Genomic DNA, 24,272 nt, shown 5'->3' with positions numbered 1-24,272 from the left:
TGCAACCAAAATGTGCCAAGGGTTAAAAGCAAAGAACTGCGGATGCTGGAAATCCAAAACAAAAACAGAAACAGAAATAACTGGAAAAACTCAGCAGGTCTGGCAGCATCGGCGGAGTCAAGGGTGTAGTGTAAAAGGGAGGCGTCTGTTTTTTTTGGAAAAATATACTTATAAAATATGTGAAAGAACATTACAATACATTTCAAAATGGCCATCACAAAAAGTGCAATCAGATTCAAGTTTCCCACATAGATCATGAGGCTCTTCAATACAATCAATGAACATTACAGACATTTCAACATGGTCATTACACACAGTGCAATGGTATTCAAAGTGAGGTGTCTATTTGAAAGCCCTTCTTATGGAGGAAGACAACGCCAGCGTAATTTCTGTGCACAAAGGAAGTTTTTATCAGAAAATTAGGACTACAATGTTGTAACACTGTTTGCCCCATCCTCCCTGACCTGAGTTGATCTTTACTTGTCATACTGTCATACACAGTTGACGCTTGAAAGGGATTTTGAAGTTTGAAGTTTTTCAGAACACTGTCCTTTGAAATATGAAGTGCAGAAACAATTCACTCAGCCAATCCCAGCTCTGTGATAGGATAGATCAGCGACCTTCCCTCCCCCAGCCTTTCCCAGTTCCGCGAGTCTCCTCCCACGCTGGAAACGGGAGACGTGTTCACCTATCATTTCTTCGGAGTTATTCAGTTTATGAGAGGGACATCAAAAGTGAAAGAGAAGAGAGCGTGTAGCTAGAGGAGAGCTGTGAACCCAGAAACCCCAGGTACAGACTGAACAATAAAGCGTGGCTATCCTCTTACTTTTGAAAGCATTGTTGCGTTTACTCATTATTGGGCCGAGTGTTTGCTTTATCCTGTTGAATTATTATTCTGCCTGTAAGCCTGTGCAGCGTTGTTTCCTCTAGGTTGTAGCCAAATTACCAAAATTCGTAGTGAGTCGGTGCGATTGTTGAGAAAGTGGGTGAGAATCTGCTAATCTTGCAGCTGCCAGGAACAGAAAGTGCTGCTCAGCTTCTACACGCAATCGTTTGACGCAGCAAAACTACTGAATTTGATCACTTCCCTCCCTGGATGCTGTCAGGAGGATAAATTCACAGCCCCCCACCCCCACTTTCCGCACTGTGATGGTGTGGGTTGATTATTTGCAGTGAGACTAAGAGGGGAATTACTGTACAACCATCCCACTCCAATCCAATCATTACCTGATATCCAACACACAGAAAGAGAAGAAGCCATTCAGCCCTTTGAGCCTCTTCTGCTGTTCATTAGGTTATGGCTGATCTGCACTTCATTGCCATTTCCCTGCCTTTTTCTCCATATCCCTTGATAACCTTCCCCTACAAAGATCTCAGACCTGGAAACTCCAAGTGATGCCCCAGTTGCCCCACACTTTCCAACAGGACTCGGTTGTTACCTATTAGAAAGGGAGGTCTGGCAGATTTTGCCCTCACTACCTCTGGCATTGAGTCCATATTGTAGCATGCTACTACCATGCCTCCTGTCAGCTAACTGTACACTTTAGCTATTCAACCTAGAGACTTTGTGGTCTCTACATTTCAGCTGTACACTAGATAAATTCACTCATCCTTGGAGAGTTTATTTGCAAATAGAGACTCTAAATTCCAATGCAAAGCTGTGTACAGTTGAGCACTGATGCTTTTTTATAGAATCAAAGAAGTAATCTCTGATTTGCAACTTTAGTTGGTATTAATGAACTTGTGTAAACTGTCCATGTGGGTGTTGGGTGCTTGCCTGTGTCTGTTTCGCTGCTGTTAGGGTTTGTTTGCCATTGAGATCCCTTTTCAGGTGTTTCTCGGTCTCTGAGCAGCTCAGCTAAGATTTTTAAACACAGAAAATGCAGGCCCAACAGCTCTGAAGAAGTCACACGGACTCGAAACGTTAACTCTGTTTTTTCTCTCCACAGATGCTGTTAGACCTGCTGAGTTTTTCCAGCATTTTCTATTTCTAAACACATTTTTAAAACTAAATTTTAGTGAACCAGAGCTGAGAAATGTTGAGTGCATAATGTTGGCTGAGAGTACATTGTTGAGATAATCTGGTTATGTTTGAATGTAACTCACCATGGGAAAAAATTCCCTTGGGTTATTCCACCTGTGGATTGTCATAAAATAGTTTCAACGTCTGTCAGTGTTAGTCCCTCTGTGTGTTTTTCCAACAGTGCTTTTGACATAATAGCAGTGTTGTACAGCCAAGCATGGAGCTGTTTCATTTATATTTGAGATTATTTTCTCCTAGTGTACTCATTTGGGGACAGGCTGTGCTTTTAACCGAGCTTACCCATTACCACTACTTTAATTAGTTTCCCTTCAAGGTCAGGCTATGTGGGACAGCCTGACACAGGTCAAAACACTGGGGCTTTAGTTCCAGTACTGCTCACAATGCCCTATCTATTTCATGGGCACTAGAGAGAAGGCAGAGCGGCTTCTGGAGTCGATTCTCTCTCTGCCCCCACTGCTGCAAGTTATGAAGATGGGTTGGGACAGTTTATTCTTTGTTCCAATGGAAAGGTCCTTGTTTGGCAGGTTGACTCTCACCAGTAAGTTTGTATTTCAGAAAACAGAGAGTTGCAGGTGGCCCTCAGGCTCGTGATATGCTTCAGTGACTTAGACATGGTTTATTTTGTTTCTGCTTTCTGGGGTTTTCTTCTATTGCCACTTTTCAGGAGCAATGACTCTTGCTGGAGGAGCTGACCTGAATGATCTTTGCGTTTGTGCGCATGTGTTATTCAGCTGAGAATGTGCATCAGGACTGCTCCTTCTGAATGCCATCAGTGGAGGTTCATACATTGAACACAGAGTGCATGGGTGTCGCTGGGAGTACAGTGCAGATAATTGTTGTATTTCAGCACCAAAACCTCATAAATAGCAAAGTAGTATTTTAATTCAGAGGGAGAGGGTCTTTCTACAGGGTATCTCTGCTGTAACAGGTTAACTTAATGAAGCATCTGCAATTCTATCTTACAACTGAACACACATCTTCCAAACACTTAGGCAATCTTTCAGCGCATTTGAACAGCCTAATTTTAAATCTCTGTGCCTGATTATTTTATAAAACCAATTAAAGATTCCTGGGACTGGACAAGGGTGAATATCACTCAGTAACCAGCAAGCTTTACTGATGCAAACAGCAAGTATTGCTGACTGAAGTTATCGAAAGCAGAGAATTCAGAGGAACATCGGAGCAGGAGGCAGCCATTCAGCACCTTGATCCTGTTCCACCATTTAGTGAGATCATGGCTGATATACCCATCTTTGCCCCATATTCCTCAGTAATTAACAAAAATCTATCAATCTCAGTTTCAAAATTACCAATTAATTTCACATCAGTTGCTGTTTGCAGAAGCAAGTTCCAAACTACTGTCACCCTTTTGGTGTGGAAGTGTCTCTTAATTTCACTCCTGAAAAGTCTGCCTCTAATTTTTAGACTGTACTCCCTAGTCCTCCACTTTTCAATCTGCCCAGCATTCATAATTAATTACATTGCACAGTGCTCGGTGTGCAGCTAACCGCATGTTAAACGGGTGCTTCATGCTTTGATGAAGTGTCTACAACTTAAACAGAACTCATTGAGATTGACTTTAGTATTTCCAGCATTTTCTGTTTTTGCTATATTTAACATTTGTTGAAAGGAGCACTGAAATCAGAATTGGCTTTGCCCTGTTGGCGCAATGGCTCAAGTTAATGGTATTGAGCTGGATTAAAGGGTGGAATGTGAAGGTTTCTATACTCTAATACAGGACTCCAATAAAGTAAAGACAGAAAATGCTGCAAGTGTAAAGCAGGACACTGACTGCACTGACAGACTAGTGCGCTTTTCTTTTTCGATGATGATGATGATGGACCCACACTGCACAGCTGGTGTTTTCTCCTGTGTCAGATTTCCAGCATTCTGGTGCTTTTGTTTTTATTGCTACTGTGCTGTATAAGGAGAGTTAGAGAATTGTATCAGTCTGGCTGGTGTGAAAGAGCTGAACTGAGTGATTAAAAGTGGACAGAAAATGTGGAGAGCCCAGATACAAGACATTTCTCCAGATATCTCATTGAGGATTGTTATCCTAAAACAATCATGCTCTCTGGTGACTCATTGTCAAGGATGGTGGAGTTACTTGACTCACCCCTTTACCTGGACTGGTTTAAAACCACACAAATCTGTATAGAGCAAGATACAATATTCAGGAGGATTAAAGCTTTGGTTGGACCAACAATGTCAACAGGCGAGTACAGTTTTCCCACCTCTTCTCGGTAATGAAACCATCCAACAGGTTAAACAAGGTCTCGCTAAGCATTACTGAGGCACTGAGTCATTTGTCCTATTCTTTTGTACCCATACACCACACACTACTAGCTGGGATCGTAGCCAAGTGGCCTGCTTCCTAATGCATTGTCCTGTCCATTATCAGAGAATGATCGTTTAGCACACAGTCTTCTTTTCTCTCTAACAATGCAACAATTGCAGTTGTAAATCACCTTTGATATTGTAAAACTTACCTGGTGTTTCACAGGAGCATTATAAAACAAAATTTGACACTCAGCCACGTAACGAGTTTAAGCTTAAAAAATAAGAGAATAGCTAAAGTAAACATTGGTCTCTTACAAGCAGAGACGGGTGAAATTATCATGGGGAATGAGGAAATAGCAGAGGTATTGAACAAATATTTTGTCTCACACAGTAGAAGGCACAAATTGCCTTCCAGAAATAGAGGGTAACCTAGGGGCTAAAGAGGACGAGGAAATTCAAGTAATTAATATCAGCAGAGAAAATGTATTGGAGAAATTTAAAAGATTAAGATCTGACAAATCCCCAAGACCTGATGGCATACACCATAGGTTTTGAAAAGAGACAGCTAGTGTATCCACCATCTCTGCAGCTATGATTGTCCAAAATTCCTTAGATTTAGGAACGGTCCCTGCAGATTGGAAGTTAGCAAATGTAACCCCGCTATTCAAGAAAGGAGGGTGACAGAGAACTGAACTACAGGCCAGTTAGCCTGACATCAGTCATTAGGAAACTGCTGGTATCTCTTATTAAGGAAGTCTTAACAATGCACTTAGAAAAGTATAGATTAGAAGAAATAAGCATGGTTTTACGAAAGGGAAATCTTGCTTGACAAATTTATTAGTGTTTTTTGAGGATGTAACTTTTTTCTTAATTGTTCATATGATTGAGCATCGCTGGCTAAGCCAGCATTTATTGCCCATCCCTAATTGTCCTTGAGAAGGTGGTGGTGAGTTGCCTTCTTGAACCACTGCAGTCCATGTGGTGTAGGTACACCCACAGTGCTGTTAGGGAGGGAGTTCCAGGATTTTGACCCAGCGACAGTGAAGGAACGGCGATATATTTCCAAGTCAGAATGGTGTGCAGCTTGGAGGGGAACTTGCATGTGATGGTGTTCCCATGCATCTGCTGCCCTTGTCCTTCTAGATGGTAGTGGTCATGAGTTAGGAAGGTGCTGTCTAAGGAGGCTTGGTGAGTTCCTGTAGTGCATCTTGTAGATGGCACACACTGCTGCCATTGCGTGCCGATGGTGGAGGGAGTGAATGTTGGTGGATGGGGCGCATCCCACAATCAAGTGGGCTGTTTTGTGCTGGATGGAGCCGAGCTTCTTGAGTGTTGTTGGAGCTGCACTCATCCAGGCAAATGGAGAGTATTCCATCACACTCCTGACTTGTGCCTTGTAGATGGCGGACAGGCTTTGAGGGGTCAGGAGGTGAGTTACTCAGAATCACAGAATTGTTACGGTGCAGAAGGAGGCCATTCAGCCCATTGTATCTGCACTAGCTCTCCAAATGAGCATTTTGACTTAGTGCCATTCACCTGCCATTTCCCCGTAACCCTGCACATTGGATGATTATTTGAATAGAAACAATGCCTCCTTGAATGCCTCCACCACACTTCCAGGCAGTGCATTTCAGACTCTGTGTGAAAACGTTTTTTCTGACATCACATTTGCTTCTTTCGCAAATCACTTTGAATTTGTGCCCTCTCGTTCTCCGTCCTTTTACGAGCAGGAACAGTTTCTCCCTATCCACTGTACAGCCCCCTCATGATTTTGAATGCCTCTCTCAAATCTTTTCTTAGCCATCTCCACTCCAAGGAGAACAGTCCCAACTTCTCCCATCTATCTTCATAGCTGAAGTTTATCATCCTTGAAACCATTCTTGTAAACCTCTTCTGCACTCTCTCCAATGCGTTCACATCCTTCCTATAGTGTAGTGCCCAGAACTGTACACAGTACTCCAGCTGAGGTCTAACTTAGTGTCTTCTACAAGTTCACCATAACCTCCCTGCTCTTGTACTCTATGCCCCTATTAATAAAGCCCAGGATACTCTATGCTTTATTAACTCTCTCCACCTGTCCTGCCACCTTCAATGATCTATGCACATATACACCCATGTCCCTCTGTTCCTGCATGCCCTTTAGAATTGTACCCCTTATTTTATATTTTCTCTCCATGTTTTTCCTACCAAAATGCATCACCTCACACTTCTCCGCATTAAACTTGATCTGCCACTTATCTACCCACTCCACCAACTTGTCTATGTCCTTTTGAAGTTCTACACTGTTGTCCTCACAGTTTACAATGCTTCCAAGTTTTGTGTCATCTGAAAACTTTGAAAATGTCCCCTGTATACCTAGATCTAGATCATTAATATATATCAGGAAAAGCAAAGGTCTCAATACCGACCCCTGGGGAACTCCACTACAAACCTTCCTCCAGCCCGAACAATATTCATTGACCATTATTCTCTGCTTCCTGTTACTCAGCCAATTTTTTTTTAATCTATGTCGCTACTATCCCTTTTATTCCTGAGTTACAACTTTTCTCACAAGTTTGTTGTGCGGCGCTGTATCCAATGCCTTTTGGAAAGTCTGTGTGCACCACATCAATAGCATTACCCTCATCAACCCTCTTTGATGAATACAGAACTGAATACTGGTTGGAGTGTGGGATGTACTCAGGGTACTCCTGCACTACCTGCCTGTTTCTTTTTGGCTGTCTGGCAGTCACCTATTCCCCCTCTCCCTGCATACCTTTAAGCTGCAGGGTGAGCACATCTATAAATGTGCTATCCATGAAGCCCTCAACCTCGTGGATGCACTGCAGTGACACCAGCTGCTGCTCAAGTTCTGAAACCTGGAGCTCGAGCTGCAGCAACTGATGACACATCCTGCACAAAAGGTTATCCAGGGCACAGGAAACATCCTGGTGTTGCCACATAGCACAGGATGTTCACTGTCGAGGTTGGAGCAGCCCTGCCATTCCCTTATTTATTAGTTAACCTTGCTACTGCTAAAAAAAACCTTATCAATATTAATACACCTTACTACTTTGCTTAAACCTTACTAATACTGATAAATCTTACTAATAGTTCATATGCCTTACTAGTAATAAGTGTTACTGAAAAATAAAAGATAAGATAATACTCACCAACTGCTCACTTGTTATTTATTATTGCTACTTAATATTTTTACCACTTTTAATTTTCCAGTTGTTAAGAATCAGCCTCCAAGCTGCAATATTCACTAGCCAATCAACTTAGAATTTTCCTGTGGCAACACACTCCGAATTTTGTTTCTGAATGCGGCTTTGACTGTTCACAAGCTCCACAGTAACTAGCCCCTCTTGCTGAACTCTGTCCACCTCTATGACCTCTCTCGCTGAACTCCCTCTGCTTTTATAGTTCCAAACTCTCGCTCTCCATTTTTATGACCTGAATTTCCACACTCTCTTGCCGCTTTTGTGCCCTCTGTCTCCATGCGTACAAAGCTTGATCAAGGAGGTACCTTTTAAAGAGTTTTTTAAAGAAGAGAAAGGCAAAGGTTGGGGAAGGAATTCCAGATCTTAGGGCTGAGGCAGTTGAAGGCACAGCCACTAATGGTGGAGCAATTTTAAAATCTGAATTGATTTGTGAGGGTGCAAAACTTAACACACCTAGATATAACATGCATTTTAGTCATGCGTAAAAAGTGTCCAAGGTAACAGAGTGATGACAGATATTATCCATCATCCGGTTAAGGAGCAGCTAACATGAAAGGGAATCTGATCTTCTGTAAACATATAAATAGTAAAACGGAAGGAAGAATTACCAAGGAAAGCAGATGCTGTCAAAGTCATGATGAAAGAGGAGGTATATCAAGCTGGGTGGGATTAAAGAGGATAAAGAGGAGGATAAAGAGGAGGATAGAAAGGCTAGCTGTACTTAGTTGATAAGTCATCAGGACCTGATGGAATAGGATACACCTGAGGATACTGAGGGAAGTAAGGGTGGAATTTGTGGCCATAATTTTCCAACCCTTCTCAGATACAGGGGTGGTACCAGAGAACTGTAGAATTGCAAGTGTTACACCTTGTTCAAGTCTTGATTAACTAAAGAAAGCCAGTACTGATTTGGTAAAGGTAAATTGTATTAACTAACTTGACTGAGTTTTTCGATAAGGTAACGGAGCAGGTTTATGAGAATAATGCGATTGATTGGTGTACATGGACTTTCGAAAGACATTTGATCAGATATCTCAGCCATGCCTCCTGTCTCCATGCATAAATTCCCTTTTTGGTCTATAATTGGCCCCAGCCCTCCTTTTACCTCTTTTTTGCTAATTATATGCTTAGAGAAGACTTTTGGATTCCCTCAATTTTGCTGCCAGTTTCCTCTCAGACTCTCTCTTTGCTCCCCTTATTTCTTTCTTCACTTCCCCTCTGAGTTTCCTTTGTTCATCCTGGTTCTCACTTGTTTTATCAACCTGACATCTATCATGGGCATCCTTTTTCTGCTTCACCTTACACTCTCTATCTCTTTTGTCATCCCGGGAGTTCTGGCTTTGTTTGTCCTATCTTCCCATTTGTTGAAATGTACCTTGACGGTACCCAAACTATCTCCTTCTTGAAAGCCCATTGTTCCCTTGCAGTTTTGTCTGTTAATCTTTGACTCTAATTTACCTGGGCCAGATCCATTAATCCTCTTCTAATTATGTATTTTTATTCTGGATTCCTCCTTGTCTTTGTCCATGCTTAACTTAAACCTTATGACAAAATAATCACTGTCCCCTAAATGTTTCCCTATTGACATTTGATCCACTTGGCCCACCTCATTCCTCAGAACCAGGTTCAACAATGCCTCATTTGTTATTTGACTGTAAACATACTGATGTGGCAAATTCTCCTGAATACACTTCAGAAACTCTTGTCCCTCTTTGCCCTTCACACTATTACTATCCTAGCCTATATTAGGATAATTCAAGCCCCCCATTATAACTACTAAGAGCGGCTGCATAATTCTGAGGTGCAGAGGGACCTAGGTGTTCTAGTAAGTGAGTCACAAAAAGTTAGTATGCAGGTACAGCAAGTAATTAAGAAGGCTGATGGAATGCGAGAGGAATTGAACATAAAAGTTAAGGATGTTATGCTTCAGTTATACAGGGCATTGGTGAGACCGCACCTCGAATACTGTGTGCAGTTTTGGTGGTCTCATTTAAGGAAGGATGTAAATGCATTGGAGGCGGTTCAGAGGAGGTTTACTAGGACAGGATTTACTACCATTTAGAAGCAAATGGGCATATTAGTGAGAGGCAGCATGGTTTTGTGAAGGGGAGGTTGTGTCTCACTAACTTGATCGAGTTTTTCGAGGAAGTGACAAAGATGATCGACGATGGAAGGGTAGTGGATGTTATCTACATGGATTTCAGTAAGGCCTTTGACAAGGTCCCTCATGGCAGACTGGTACAGAAGGTAAAGTTGCACGGGATCAGAGGTGATCTGCCAAGATGGATACAGAATTGGCTTGGTCATAGAAGACAGAGGGTAGCAGTGGAAGGGTGCTTTTCTGAATGGAGAGCTGTGACTAGTGGAGTCCCGCAGGGATCAGTGCTGGGACCTTTGCTGTTTGTAGTATACGTAAATGATTTAGAGGAAAACGTAACTGGGTTAATTAGTAAGTTTGCAGACAACACTGAGGTTGGAGGAGTTGCAGATAGTGAAGAGGATTGTCAAAGGATACAACGAGATATAGATCAGTTGGAGACTTGGGCGGAGAAATGGTAGATGGAGTTTAATCCGGACAAATGTGAGGTAATGCATTTTGGAAGGTCTAATACAGGTAGGAATTATACAGTAAATGGCAGAACCTTTAAGTGCATCGACGGGCAGAGGGATCTGGGTGTACAGGCCCATAGGTCACTGAAAGTGGCAACGCAGGTGGTTAAGGTAGTCAGGAAGGCATATGGCATGCTTGCCTTCATCTGCAGGGGTATTGAGTATAAAAGCTGGGAAGTCATGCTGCAGCTGTATAGAACCTTGGTTAGGCCACACTTGGAATATTGCGTGCAATTCTGGTCGCCACATTACCAGAAGGACATGGAGGCGTTAGAGAGGGTGCAGAGGAGGTTTACCAGGAAGCTGCCTGGTCTGGAGGTTATTAGCTATGAGGAGAGGTTGGAGAAACTCGGATTGTTCTCACTAGAGTGACGGAGATTGAGGGGCGACTTGATAGAAGTTTACAAAATTATGAGTGGCGTGGACAGAGTAGATAGTCAGAAGCTTTTTCCCAGGGTGGAAGAGTGAGTTACTAGGGGACATAGTTTTAAGGTGAGAGGAGAAAACTTTAGAGGAGATGTGCGGGGCAAGTTTTTTACGCAGAGGGTAGAGAGTATCTAGAATTCGGTGCCAGAGGAGGTGGTGGAAGCAGGTACGATAGTGGTGTTTAAGAGGCAGCTTGACAAATGCATGAATAGGATGGGAAGAGAGGGATACGGACCCCGGAAGTGCAAAATGTTTTAGTTTGACAGGCAATATGATCGGCGCAGGCTTGGAGGGCCGAAGGGCCTGTTCCTGTGCTGTACTGTTCTTTGTTCTCAGAAGGAGGCCATTCGGTCCATCGTATTTGCACTGGCTCTCCAAACGAGTATTATGACCTAGTGTCATTGCCCTGTCTTTTCCCCATACCCCTGCACATTGTTTCTATTCTAATAATCATCTAATGCGCTCTTGAATGCCTCTATTGAACCTGCCTCCACCACACTTCCAGGCAGTGCTTTCTAGACCCGAACCACTTGTTGTGTGAAAAAGTTTTTTCTCATGTCACACTTGCTTCTTTTGCAAATCACTTTAAACCTGTGCCCTCTCGTTCTTGATCCTTTTACGAGCAGGAACAGCTTCTCCCTATCTACTCTGTCCAGCTGCCTCGTGATTTTGAAAACTTCTATCAAATCTCCCCTCAGCCTTCTCCTCTCCAAGGAAAACAGCCCCAACTTCTCCAACCTTTCCTCATAGCTGAAGTTTCTCATCCCTGGAACCATTCTTGTAAACCTCCTCTGCACTCTCTCCAATGTTTTCACATCCTTCCTACAATATGGTGCCCAGAACTGTGCACAATATTCCAGCTGAGGTCTAACGAGTGTCTTATATAAATTCAGCATAACCTCTCTGCTCTTGTACTCTATGCCCCTATTTATAAAGCCCAGGATACTATATGCTTTATTAAACTGCTCTCTCCACCTGTCCTGCCATCTTCAATGACCTATGCACATATACACCCAAATCTTTCTGCTCTTGCACCCCCTTCAAAATTTCACGCCTTATTTTATATTGTCTGTCCATGTTCTTCCTACCAAAATGCATCACCTCACAATTCTCCGCATTGAACCTCATCTGCCACCTATCTGCCCACTCCTCCAACTTATCTATGTCCTCTTGAAGTTCCACACCGTCCTCCTCACAGGTCATAACACTCCCAAGCTTCGTATCATCTGCAAACTTTGAAATTGTCCCCTGCACACCAAGATCTAGATCGTTACTATATATTAGGAAAAGCAAGGGTCCCAATACCCACTCCTGGGAAACTTCACTACAAACCTTCCTCCAGCCCGAGGAATTGACCATTACTTTCTGCTTCCTATTTTTCAGCCAGTTTTGTATCCATGTTGCTACTGTCCCTTTTATTCCACGAGCAATAACTTTTCTCACAAGTCGGTTGTGTGGCACTGTGTCAAATGCCTTTTCAAAGTCCATGTACACCACATCAACAGCATTACCCTCATCAACCTTTTCTGTTACCTCTTCAAAAAACTCCAAGTTAGTTAAATACGATTTCCCCTTTAGAAATCCATGCTGGCTCTTCCTTATCAATCTTATCTTCCTTGGACAGACTGGGCTTATTTCCACTGGAGTTTAGAAGAGCGAGGGGTGATTTGATTGAAGTATACAAGGTCCTGAACGGTCTTGACAAGGTGGACGTGGAAAGGATGTTTCCTCTTGTGGGTGAGTCCAGAACTAGGGGGCACTGTTTTAAAATTAGGGGACCCCCTTTTAGGACAGAGATGAGGAGAATATTTTTCTCTCTGAGGGTTGTGCAACTTTGGAATTCTCTGCCTCAGAAGGTAGTGGAGGCAGGGTCATTGAATATTTTTAAGGCAAAAGTAGATAGATAAGGGAATCAAAGGTTATCGGGGTTAGATGGGAATGTGGAAATCGAAACACAAGATCATCAGCCATGATCTTATTGAATAGCGGAGCAGGCTCGAGGGGCCAAATGGTCTACTCCTGTTCCTATTTCTTATGTTCTTAAGTACTCTTTTTTTTGCACGTCTCTGTAATTTCTTTGAAAATTTCTTCACCCATATATTTCCCACTATTTGATGCCTATTGAATTTACTCAGTTGTATAATGGTACATCCATTGTTTCCTGGCTCTGACCAAATAGACTCTGTCCTTGCCCCCTCTAGGGGACTGGCTGAGTTGCTGTTGCAGAGAGCTGGCATGGGCATGATGGGCTGAATGGTTTCCTTCTATGCTGTAGCATTCTATGATTCTAGTTCCTAGTGGGGATGTGCCCACAGGACTGAAGTGACCCTAACTCCTCTGAAGCTGTCACTTTGTAGTCTTGAGTTTTACTCTGTCTCTAACCCGTACTGTACTGTCTGAAATGGAAAGTGTTTAATTCTCCAGCCATAATCTGCCTTGATGACAAAATTCATAGTAGTAGAGGTGGAGGACTGAGTATCTCTGGTACAAATTGTTTCCTCCAGTTTTATTTTATATGTTTTGTTTAACTGCAGGTCTCCACATGCTTGCAGGCTGATGATGGAGTCAGTACTGGTGTACAGAGTGGGTCTGGACTGTTGGGTGGAATAACAGGCTACCTGAACCAATCTGAGATTCATATAAAGCCTACAGTTGCAGTGCTGTTCCTCCTCAGCCAGAATGGGCACCCAGGATGTTCCCCATGGGAACCTTGAAGGTCTTGATTCTGACACGATCAAGGATGAGTCGCTTTGTTTGACCAAAGCCATTGGCACTGGGCACAGTGACAGGACAGACAGGACCGAGAGTGATGACACCGACTCTGCGGACAGCGACAATGGTTTGGAGGATTCACCAACAAACACTACCTGGGACAATTCTAGGAGAGCTTCATCAGACGAATCCTCTTCTTCACATCAGAGTGTTGACTCAGTGTTGGATGATGAAGCAGTATTGGAATGTAGAGAGTTCATGAGGAGATATGTCGAGAAAATCTTCAGTGGGAGGTAAGCAGTAGAATGAGAGCTGAGTTTGGATGTTTGTGTAGTCATAGCAGCGTAGAATTTTCTTCGTTCTTGTGCAGTCGCTGTAGCAGTTTTAATAATTCAAAGCCTCACCCAATCATGATTAAAAATGTATTTCTATCTTCTCCGACAACTCAATGTAACTGAAACTTGGCAACCAGCAGATCTGAGGTTTGATTCAGTCTGTTAAAGTCTGCTGATCTCAGCTATGTTTATGTTAGCAGTGCTGGAATCAGAAGGGGAAATCGGACCCTGCTTCTGATATACAAACAGAAAATGTTGGAAAGATGCCGCCTGTTCACTGTTGCTGGCTGTGTGCAGATGATTGATTAAATAGTTTACTGATGCTCACTGTTAAGGCTCACACAATGAGGATGGTCACTTGAATGAATTACTGGCACCCAATGAAGTATACCCTACCAGCAAGAGTCAACACCCTCAACAGAGAATGAGAGAAAATACCAGGAAAACTGTCACCAAGATTATAATTAAAAATAAAAATATCACCAGCAATGATTAAGCCCAGTAGATTTTCCATTCTGGCTTAGGGAGTTGGAATTAGCTTAGAGCAGTTACAGGTCAGTTTGTCCCAGATGCTTTTGATGAACACAGGAAAGTGGATAGGTCTAGGATGATGCTGGGCTCTGGAGTATCAGAGCTCTCTCTGTTTACTAGATCCCTCCTATTCCCTTAATTACTGGCTTGTATTGCTTTCATTCTGTGAAAGCTCTGACTAAAGATTTCTATCTACTGTTCCTGGGACGGTGTTTGATCGTTGGTTTCCCATCAACATCTGCTTATTGCCTTATTTTAAAGAGGATGCATAGTCAGTTAAAAATCGACAGAAGAATGAAAGAACTTGCATTTATATCATGACCTCAGGACTTTCCAAGGGCTTCAGAGCCAATGGCATTGTTTTTATGTTTACCCTTTACCATTCTGTGCTGACTTTCTGTGATCAGTTGAAAATTTTCAAAATATTTAGTGTCTCTATCCTTAATTATAGTCTCTAGTAATTTCCTGACAGCATATGTTAGACTAGCTGCCCTATAATTCCCTGGCTTCTCACTCTCACCTTTTAAATTATGGATATGTGCAACTTTCCAATCTAAAGGAATGGTTTCTAAAGAGAGAACTTTGGAAGAATATATTTAGGGTATCTGCAATGTCCTGATCTATTTCCTTTCTAACCTTGGGATGGAAGCCATCTAGCCCTGAGGATTTGTCACTCATGCCGTTTGGCAGTACAGAATACACTTTAATACCATTATTTTCTCCATTACTGGTACTGTGCAAATGTAACACCACTACTCAAGAAACGAGGCATAGAAGCCAGGAGGACTACAGGCCAGTTAACCTGACATCAGTCATTGAGAAATGCTGGAATATTTTATTGAAGAAGTATTAAAAATGTACTTAAAAAAGCATAGTATAATTGGAACAAGTCAACATGGTTTTAAGAAATTTGACAAATTTCTTGGAGTTTTTTGAGGATGCAACTAGTAGTGTAGATAAAGGGGAACCAGTAGATGGAGTATACTTGGATTTCCAAAAGGCATTCAATAAGGTGCCATACAAAAGGTTAATATACAAGATAAGGGCTCATGTGGAGTTGGGGTGATATATTCGCATGGGTGGCAGATTAGGCAGGAAACAGATAAATGGAGCATGTTCAAGTTGGCAGGCTGTAACATGTGGAATGCCACAAAGATAAGTGCTGGGCCTCAGTTATCTAGAATCTATATTAGTGACTTAGACAAAGAGCAGGTGAATAATGTGTCTAAGTTTGCTGCCGATACAAGGAGTGCAAGTTGTATGGAGGACACAAAGAGGTGGCAAAGTGATGATACAGACAGGTTATGTGAATGGGCAACATGGTGGCAGATGGTATATAATGTGAGGATATTCACTTTGGTATATGGATAGATAAACAGAATATTTTTGAAAAGGTACGAAACTTGTAAACGTTGGCATTCAAAGAGATTTGGGTGTGATTGTACGAGGAACACTAAACGTTGGCGTGCAGGTACAGCTAGTGATTAGGAAAGCAAATGGCATGTTGGCCTCTATTGCAATGGGGTGGAGTAAAATAATAAAGATTGCACCTAGGATGAGGAAGTTATCCAAGATGAGAGGCTGAGTAAATTGGGTCTATATTCTCTGGAGTTTAGAAGAATGAGAAGTAATCTCACTGAAACATTCAAGATGATGAAGGGGCTTGATAGGGTAGACACTGAGAGGTTGTTTCCCTTGGCTGGGAAATCTAGAACACAGGGGAGCCTCAGGGTAAGGGGCTAATCATTTAAGACTGAGATGAGAAATTACTTCAATCAAAGGGTTGTGAACTTTTGGAATTCTTTACCCAATTCTTTGCTCCATTGTTGAATTTTTTTTTATGCGTTTATGAGATGTGGATGTCACTGGCTGGGCCAGCATTTATTGCCCATCCCTAATTACCCTTGAGAAGGTGGTGGTGAGCCGCCTTCTTGAACCGCTGCAGTCCATGTGGTGTAGGTACACCCACAGTGCTGTTAGGGAGGGAGTTCCAGGATTTTGACCCAGTGACAGTGGTGAGTAGCTTAGAGGGGAACTTGCAGGTGGGGGTGCTTCCATGCATCTGCTCGTGTTCTCCTAGGTGATAGAGGTTGCAGGTTTGGAAGGTGCTGTCGAAGGAGGCTTAGGGGTTGCTGCAGTGCATCTTGTAGATGGTACACACTGCTGCCATTTTGCATCAGTGGTGGAGAGGGTGAATGTATATATTGTGGATGAGGTGCCAATCAAGTGGGCTGCATTGTCCTGGATGGTGTCAAGCTTCTTGAGGGTTGCTGGAGCCTCATTCATCCAGGCAAGTGAAGATATTCCATCACGTTCCTGACTTGTGCCTTGTAGATGGTGGACAGGTTTTGGGGAGTCAGGAGGCGAGTTATTCACCATAGAATTCCCAACCTCTGATCTGCTCTTGTAGCCACAGTATTTAAGTTGCTGGTCTAGTTCAGTTTCTGGTCAATGGTAACCCCCAGGATGTTGATAGTGGGGGATTCAGTGATAGTAATGCCATTGAATGTCAAGGGATGAAGGTTGGATTCTGTCTTGTTGGAGATGGTCATTGCCTGACACTTGTGTGGCGCGAATGTTACTTGCCACTTGTCAGCCTAAGCCTGGCTATTATCCAGGTCTTGCTGCATTTGGACAGGGACTGCTTCAGTGTCTGAGGAGGTGTGAATGGTGCTGAACATTGTGCAATCATCAGCGAACATCCCCACTTCTGACCTTGTGATAGTGTTAACTGAGTTTCCAACAAGAAACATGGGAGCATGAAACACGATGATGGGGAGGAGAATGGGCTGAGAGGGGGATGATGGAGGAGGAAGGGCAGGGGATTTGTCTCAATTTTGATGAAAACATCTCCTAACTCTGTCTCTCGTTCTCATGTTGCAGGGAAGAAATTGGCCAGGAGGAAAAAGCCCGCTTTGGAGAGCTGTGCTCTGAGGAAAACAGCCAAGGCAGAGAGTGGTTTGCAAAATACGTTAGCGCCCAGGTGTGAACAAGGGTGGGAGCAGCATGTGAACTTACAAACTGGGTTTATCCCGCACTGATGTTTGAGCAGTCAGGATAACCTCCTGATGGAATAGTTGGGACCAAGTTATCACTGGGGCTGATGGTATATTCTGAAGCTAATGGCAAGTGGTCACGGAACATAGGCTTGGACCAATAAATGGCCATCTGCCCTACCTCAACCATGGGCTGTACCCAGAATTAACCACTTTCTGATGCTCTGTTCTGCAGAAAAAGAAAGCTTATGACTGTCACAAAAGACTTAATAATGTAGAAAGCCTAGAGGAGTGTAGAAAGTACAGGGGTGAAGTAAAACTGGAAATTAGAAAAGCAAAGAGGATATGAAAAAATATTGGCAACTAAAATCAAAGAAAATGTTAAGATGTTTTACCAGTACACTAAGTGCAAGAGAATAACTAAGGAAAATGTAGGGCCTATCAGAGATGTACATGGTAACTTGTAACTTGTGGGTTGATGCAGAAGATGTGGGCAGTGTTCTCAATGAGTACTTTGTCTCTGTCTTCACTAAGGAGAGGGATGATGCAGACATTCTAGTTAATGAGGAGGAGTGTGAAATATTAGATACAATAAGCATAGTGAGAGAGGAAGTACTGGAGGGACTGGTATCCTTGAAGGTGGCTAAATCACCAGGGCCAGATGGATTGTATCCCAGGCTGTTGAAGGAAACCAGGGAGGAAATAACAGATGCTCTGAGGATCATTTTCCAATCCACACTAGATGCAGGCGAGGTCCCAGCAGATTGGGTCTGCGAACGTTGTACCATTATTTAAAAAGGTTGCGAAGGATAGGCCAGAAAATTATAGACCGGTCAGTCTGACTTCAGTGATGGGAAAATTATTGAAATCAATTCTGATTACAGGATAAACTGTCACTTAGAAAGGCACAGGTTGATCAGGGACAGTCAGCATGGTTTTGTTGGGGGAAGACCGTGTCTTACTAACTTGTTGCTTCCTCAAAAATTTCTATTAAAGAGGATTGATGAGGGTAGTGTAGTGGATGTTGTCTACATGGATTTCAGTAAGGCATTTGACAAGATCCCACTTGGCAGACTGGACAGGAAAGTGAAAGGAAGGTGGCAGGTTGGATCAAAATTAGCTCAGTGACAGGAAACGAAGGGTAATGGTTAATGGATGTTTCTGCGAATGGAAAATGGTTTCCAGTGGTGCTCCACAGGGCTCAATGTTGGGGCTCTTGCTGTTTGTTGTATATATTAATGATTTAGATTTAAATGTGGGAGACATGATTGGGAAATTTGCAGATGACACAAAAATTGGTTGTGTAGTTGATACTGACAAGGATAGCTGTCGACTCCAGGATGATATCAATGGTTTGGTTGAGTGGGCAGAAAAGTGGCAAATGGAATTCAATCTGGAGAAGTGTGAGGTAATGCATTTGGGGAGGACAAACAAAGCAAGGGAATACTCAATAAACGGGAAGTTATTGAGAGGGGTTGAGGAAGGGAGAGACGTTGGAGTGCATGTCCACAGGTCCTTGAAGGTGACAGGACAGGTGGATAATGCTTTCCTTTATTGGGCGAGGCATTGAATACAAAATCAGGGTCGTAATGATGGAACTGTTGTATAAAATGCTGGTTAGGCCACAGCTGGAATTTTGTGTAGAGTTCTGGTCACCACATTACAGGAAGGACATAATTGCTCTGGAGAGAGTGCAGAGGAGATTTACAAGAATGTTGCCAGGGCTTGAAAATTGCAGCTATGAGGAGAGATTGGATAGGCTGGGGTTGTTTTCCTTAGAACAGAGGCGGCTAAGGGGTGACCTAATTGAGGTGTACAAAATTATGAGGGGCCTAAATAGGGTAGACAGGAAACACTTGTTTCCCCTAGCTGAGGGGTCAATTAAAAGGGAGCATAGGTTTAAGGTGATTGGTAGAAGGATTAGAAGGGACATGGGGAAGAACTTTTTCATCCAGAGGGTGGTGGGTGTCTGGAATTCACTGCCTCAGTCGGTGGTTGAGGCTGAAGCACCCAGCTCATTGAAAAGGTACCTGGATCTGCATCTGAAGCGCTGTAAACTGCAAGGCTATGGACCAGGGGCTGGAAAGTGGGATTAAAATGAGCGGCTAGTTTGTTTTTTCTGTTTTTGGTCGGCGCAGACACAATGGGCTGAATGGCCTCTTTCTGCACCGTAACTTTTCTATAGTTCTATGCCCAATATCCTCTGCTACATTCTAACCTCACTTCAACCATTTGATTTTAAATGAAAACAGCAAAAGCTGAGTATACACAGCAGGTCAGTCAGCATCTGTGGAGAGAGAAACACCGTCAATGTTTAACACGGTCAATATTTCAGGTCTGTGATTTTTCATCAGAACTGAGAGAAGTTAGAAATGTAATAGGTTTTAATGTCTGTGATAGGGTGGAGGGCGGGAGAGATTAAATGACAAAGGGTTCATGGTGCAAGTCCAAAGGAAGTGGGACAAGTAAAGAAACAAAATATACGTCTAGAGGAGGTGTAAATGGCAGGATCGTGAACAGCTGCAATCCAAAAATAAAAGAGAGAGAAACAGTAGAGAAAGAAACAAACCAGCAAAGTAAAAGGAAACAAAATACAGTTACAATCCCAGCTGAGGTTACCCCTGGACAAGCCTGATCCCAGAGTGGATCCCAGCTTGATAAACCCCAACTTTTATTTGTTTGTTTAGATACATGGAGAATGGTCACTGAACAGAGTCACTGGAGTCAGCAAATTACCTTTTAATAAAAGAATAAAACATTTATTTAACAAGAAATGATGAACCATTTTACAATACTCCTTCACCCACAACTATATGTCTACAGATATATACAGATTTGTAAGGATCACACAAGTTTCAAAAACTATCCTATACTTTAATGTTCACAGTAAGTATTCAGTCCATGTAAACCTATGGCACCCTGTGGTCAGACACACCACACTCTGAAACCAAGTGACAGAACAGATGCCACCTCAACCAGATGCTATGGATCTGTCATCAGCTCCCCCCAGACGCTTGTTACACCGTGAGCCAACCAGTCTCACTGAACTCCATCCGTCACACGAGGGTTTCCAATCTCCACTCTCCAAGATCTCACCTTGGAATTTTCTCCCAAACCGATGCTTTGTCTCCGACACCTTCCGCAAGAGTTCACCTCCAGGGTTTTGAACTCTCATTCCGATGTTCCTCTCCCCTGGGTCACCACGTGCATTCAAGCTGTCTTCCATGCACAGTCTCTCACTGACTCAGCCATCAACAGTATCACTGCTCTACGTGCCCATAGCAAAGAGTTACAGACCTTCAGTTGTCTCTTTGGACCTTCATGCCTCTTGCAAGCTGTTCTCACTTTCTGCAGCTTTTGTCTCGTTAAATCTGAAGCTTGGAGCCTTTCTCTCTGCCCCTCACTCAACTTCACTTAACTGGACCTTTTCCAGATACCTGTCCTTCCTTTGACTAGAAGGTCTGTTTGGGAATTTCTCTTTTTCCGCTCCCCTGGATTTTTGGGGTTTTTCCTTAGCTTGGGAATGGTTATCTGACCCTTCCAGGTTGCTTCCCTGTCAGCTATCTTCAAAACCAGCTGAACTCCAACAGCTTCCAAAACAAACTGCTGTTTCCACTTTTTAGGCGTGTGTCTGTGGGAGGGACCTGCCTCTCTGGACCCCCGTTGCTAGGCAACAGCCCAATTCTTCTCGTTTGCTTAACTTAGCTTATGGTCATAAAACTCACATTAGAAATGCCAGCCTCTTTTAAATTGAAACTAAAACTCAATTTGACCTTTCTTAACACACAGATACAGAAATACAACTTAAACTTTAAAGCTGAAACTCAGTTTAAGTAAGTTATATTGGTATTTGTAGGCGGTAGGAATGAGTTTTAGTTTTAAAGTTTAAGTTTGATTTTTATTTCCATTTTGTATCTCTATTTCTTAACTATACAGGCAGAGGCTCTGATCTAAAGTTGTTGAATTCAATGTGAATTTGATTCTTATGGCTTGTGCTCACTGTCCAAGTGGCAGAGTCTCTAGCCTATCTGTGCCATTCAGATTCTAGGTACCTAAGTCATGCTTCCTCTGTCTTTTCACCAGCAAAATCTTTTGGTAAAATTTACAGGATCATGGGGATAGAACAGGGGCCTGAGACTAATTAGGTAGCTTTCTGAAAAAGCTGGCACAGGCATGATGGACCGAATGGCCTCCTTATTTTCTGTGTGATACTGTAAGGCAGTGATCCAATCCAGTATCCATGTTGTGTTAATCCACTGTTTCTTTGAGTGAGAAAGGAGGCGGAGGGGATTAGTGATGGGACCCTTGCAATGGAGAGGGTGATGAAGACAGAGGGAGGGCACAGACAGAGTCTGTATGTCTGGAGCTTAGAGACTGAAAAAAAAGATTTGTCCCATCTTCCAGGCGTGTTAGCTATCTTCAATTAAGTGGGAAGACAACAGAAGAGGAAATGTAGCATCAGACTAGAGAGAGGGGGAGGAATAACTGTTCCTGGAGATTTAACCATTTACTGATTGGGATAGAGGGGGAGTAAATGGAATGAAGGGAATGGGATTCCTGCAGTGTGAATGGACTCGCTCCTCTAGCTGGGTGTTAGCTGGCTGATGGGGCTGAGGTGTTGCTGGATCTGGTGCTGCTGAGCATTGAAATAGATGAGGTAACTGTGGGTGGGGACCTTGGGAATGGTGACCAGAATGTCATGAGGTTTAAATACAGAGCTGCACAACAGACTTGTGAGCACAGTTATTGCTCATGGAATAAAAGGGACAGTAGCGACATGGATATGGACCAAGTGGCAGGAAATGGAGAGCAGTGGTTAATGGATGCATTTTATACTGGAGGAAGGTTTGGAGTTCCCCAGGGGTCAGTATTGGAACCCTTACTTTTCTAGATATATATTAATGACCAAGACCTTGGTGTACAGGGGATAATTTCAAAGTTTGCAGATGATACAAAATTCGGAAGCATTGTAAATGGAGGAGGATGGTGTGGAACTTCAAAATGATGTAGACAAGATGCTGGAGTGGGCAGACAGGTGGCAGAGGAAGTTCAATGCGGAGAAATGTGAAGTGGTGCATTTTGGTAGGAAGAACATGGAGAGACAATATAAAATAAGGGGCACAACTCTAAAGGGGGTGCAGGAGCAGAGGGACCTGGGTGTATATGTGCATAAATCATTGAAGGTGGCAGGACAGGTTGAGAGAACAGTTAATAAAACATACAGTATCCTGGGCTTTATTAATAGGGGCATAGAGTACGAGCAAAGAGGTTATGTTGAATTTGTATAAGTCACTAGTTTGGCCTCAGCTGAAGTATTGCGTTCAGTTCTGGACCCTGCACTTTAGGAAGGATGTGAAGGCATTGGAGAGAGTGCAGAAAAGATCCATGAGAATGGTTCCAGGGATGAAGAACTTCAGTTATGATGGTAGATTGGTGAAGTTGGACTGTTCTCCTTGCAGAAGAGAAGGCTGAGTGAAGATTTGATCAGGGTATTCATGGTGTAGGGGATAACATATTAGCATGGCTGGCAGAAAGTGGAGATGCTGATGACCAAAGCTCCCCCTGGTGGCTGATGGCCAGGTTGCGCATGCTCATCAAGAAAGCAAAAAGTTTCAGTCTCTTGTCGGCTGTTCGAAATAAAAACAGTCAAGATAAGAGACAATCCCTTAAAATATAGGAAAGTTGGTCACCCTGAATGCTGTACTGTGGGAGCTCTGCATTGTTGGAGGTGCTATCTTTGCATGAGACATTAAACTGAGACTCCATCTGTCTGCTTGATTGGATGTGAGAGATCCCACAGAAGAATCCTGAAGAACAGCGGTCTACTTCTCCCACATGTCCTGGTCAATATTTATCCTTTAATCAACATCACCAAAACAGATTGTTTGGTCATTATCATATTTCTGTTTGTGGGAGCTTGCTGTGTGCAACTTGATTGCCATTGCAACAATGACTACACTTCAAAAAGTACCTCACTGGCTGTAAAGCACTTTGAGGCATCTGGTAGTTGTGAAAGGTGCTATATAAATGCAATAATTTCTCTTTTTTTGCAAACACTCAGGTCAAGCTGCAGCTGTGTAAAGGGAAACCTGCTGACTCAGATGAGAGTGTTATCACTGAGCTAATACTAAATGTGCAAAATGAAATGGTTATATACAATTCTAGATTATGAAAGCTATAATAAAACCTTGTACTTGTTCAGTGAGAGGAAACTCTTTCTTTTACTATCTCCCCAGCGGTGCCATTCCAAGTGTATCTCTGAGCATGCCTTCTACCGACTGGTGCAGTCTTTTGCAGTTGTTCTGTTTGAGTGAGTATTGCTTTTACATTTTTTGAGCAGACCACAAAAATTCTCTTCCTGTATGCCAGAACTTTAGTCTCTAACCAAAAATGTAGTCATGTTTTAAATAAGATATGAGACTGCAGGTGAGGCGGTGTCACTGGGCTAGTAATCCAGAGACCCAGGGTAATGCTCTGGGGACCTGAGTTCAAATCCCAGCAGATGGTGGAATTTGAATTCGATGAAAATCTGGAATTAAAAGACAAATGATGTACTTTAGGGAAGGAAATCTGCTGTCCTTACCTGGTATGGCCTACACATGACTCCAGACCCACAGCAATGTGGTTGACTCTGAAATGCCATCTGAAGTTGTAACAAACCGCTACAAACTCACAAAAAATGCATCGACCCAGGCACCGGAAACGACAATGACAACCTCAGCCCTGTCAACCCTGCAAAGTCCTCCTGGGGGCTAGTGCTGGAGAGCTGTCTCACAGACTAGTCAAGCAACAGCCTGACATAGTCATCCTCACGGAATCATACCTTACAGATAATGTCCATCACCATCCCTGGATATGTCCTGTCCCACCGTCAGAACAGACCCAGCAGAGGTGGCGGCACAGTGGAGGGAGGAAGTTGCCCTGGATGTCCTGACCATCGACTCCGGACCCCATGAAGTCTCATTGGCAAGGAAACCACCTGCTGAGACAATGTGGTTTTGTAACTGGACTCAATAATCCAGACACTCAGGGTCATGCTGCCACAGCAGATGATGGAATTTGAATTCAGTAAAAATCTGGAATTAAAAAGTCTGATGATGACCATGCGATGACTGACGATTATTGTAAAAACCCA

The 24,272-nt window shown here is 43.0% G+C and overlaps 1 protein-coding gene across 3 annotated transcripts in view; it reads left to right on the top strand.

Annotated features, from left to right (window-relative positions):
- The window catches only part of kiaa0513 (KIAA0513 ortholog), a 92,174-nt gene that overhangs the window by 40,268 nt on the left and 27,634 nt on the right, over positions 1-24,272 (top strand). For 2 of the 3 annotated variants that reach the window (XM_078544738.1, XM_078544737.1), the window contains exons 2-4: positions 13,098-13,568; positions 17,025-17,124; positions 23,374-23,447. In XM_078544738.1, coding sequence (XP_078400864.1) covers positions 13,243-13,568; positions 17,025-17,124; positions 23,374-23,447 — 500 coding nt within the window. In that variant the 5' untranslated portion in view covers positions 13,098-13,242. Of the gene's footprint in view, positions 1-655; positions 790-13,097; positions 13,569-17,024; positions 17,125-23,373; positions 23,448-24,272 lie in introns of those variants that run through there. The other variant, XM_078544736.1, reaches the window with a different exon arrangement.

The sequence above is a fragment of the Cetorhinus maximus genome, chromosome 6, assembly GCF_964194155.1.
Source record: "Cetorhinus maximus chromosome 6, sCetMax3.hap1.1, whole genome shotgun sequence".
Taxonomy (NCBI): Eukaryota; Metazoa; Chordata; class Chondrichthyes; order Lamniformes; family Cetorhinidae; genus Cetorhinus; species Cetorhinus maximus.
This window is presented reverse-complemented; position numbering and strand designations above follow the sequence as displayed.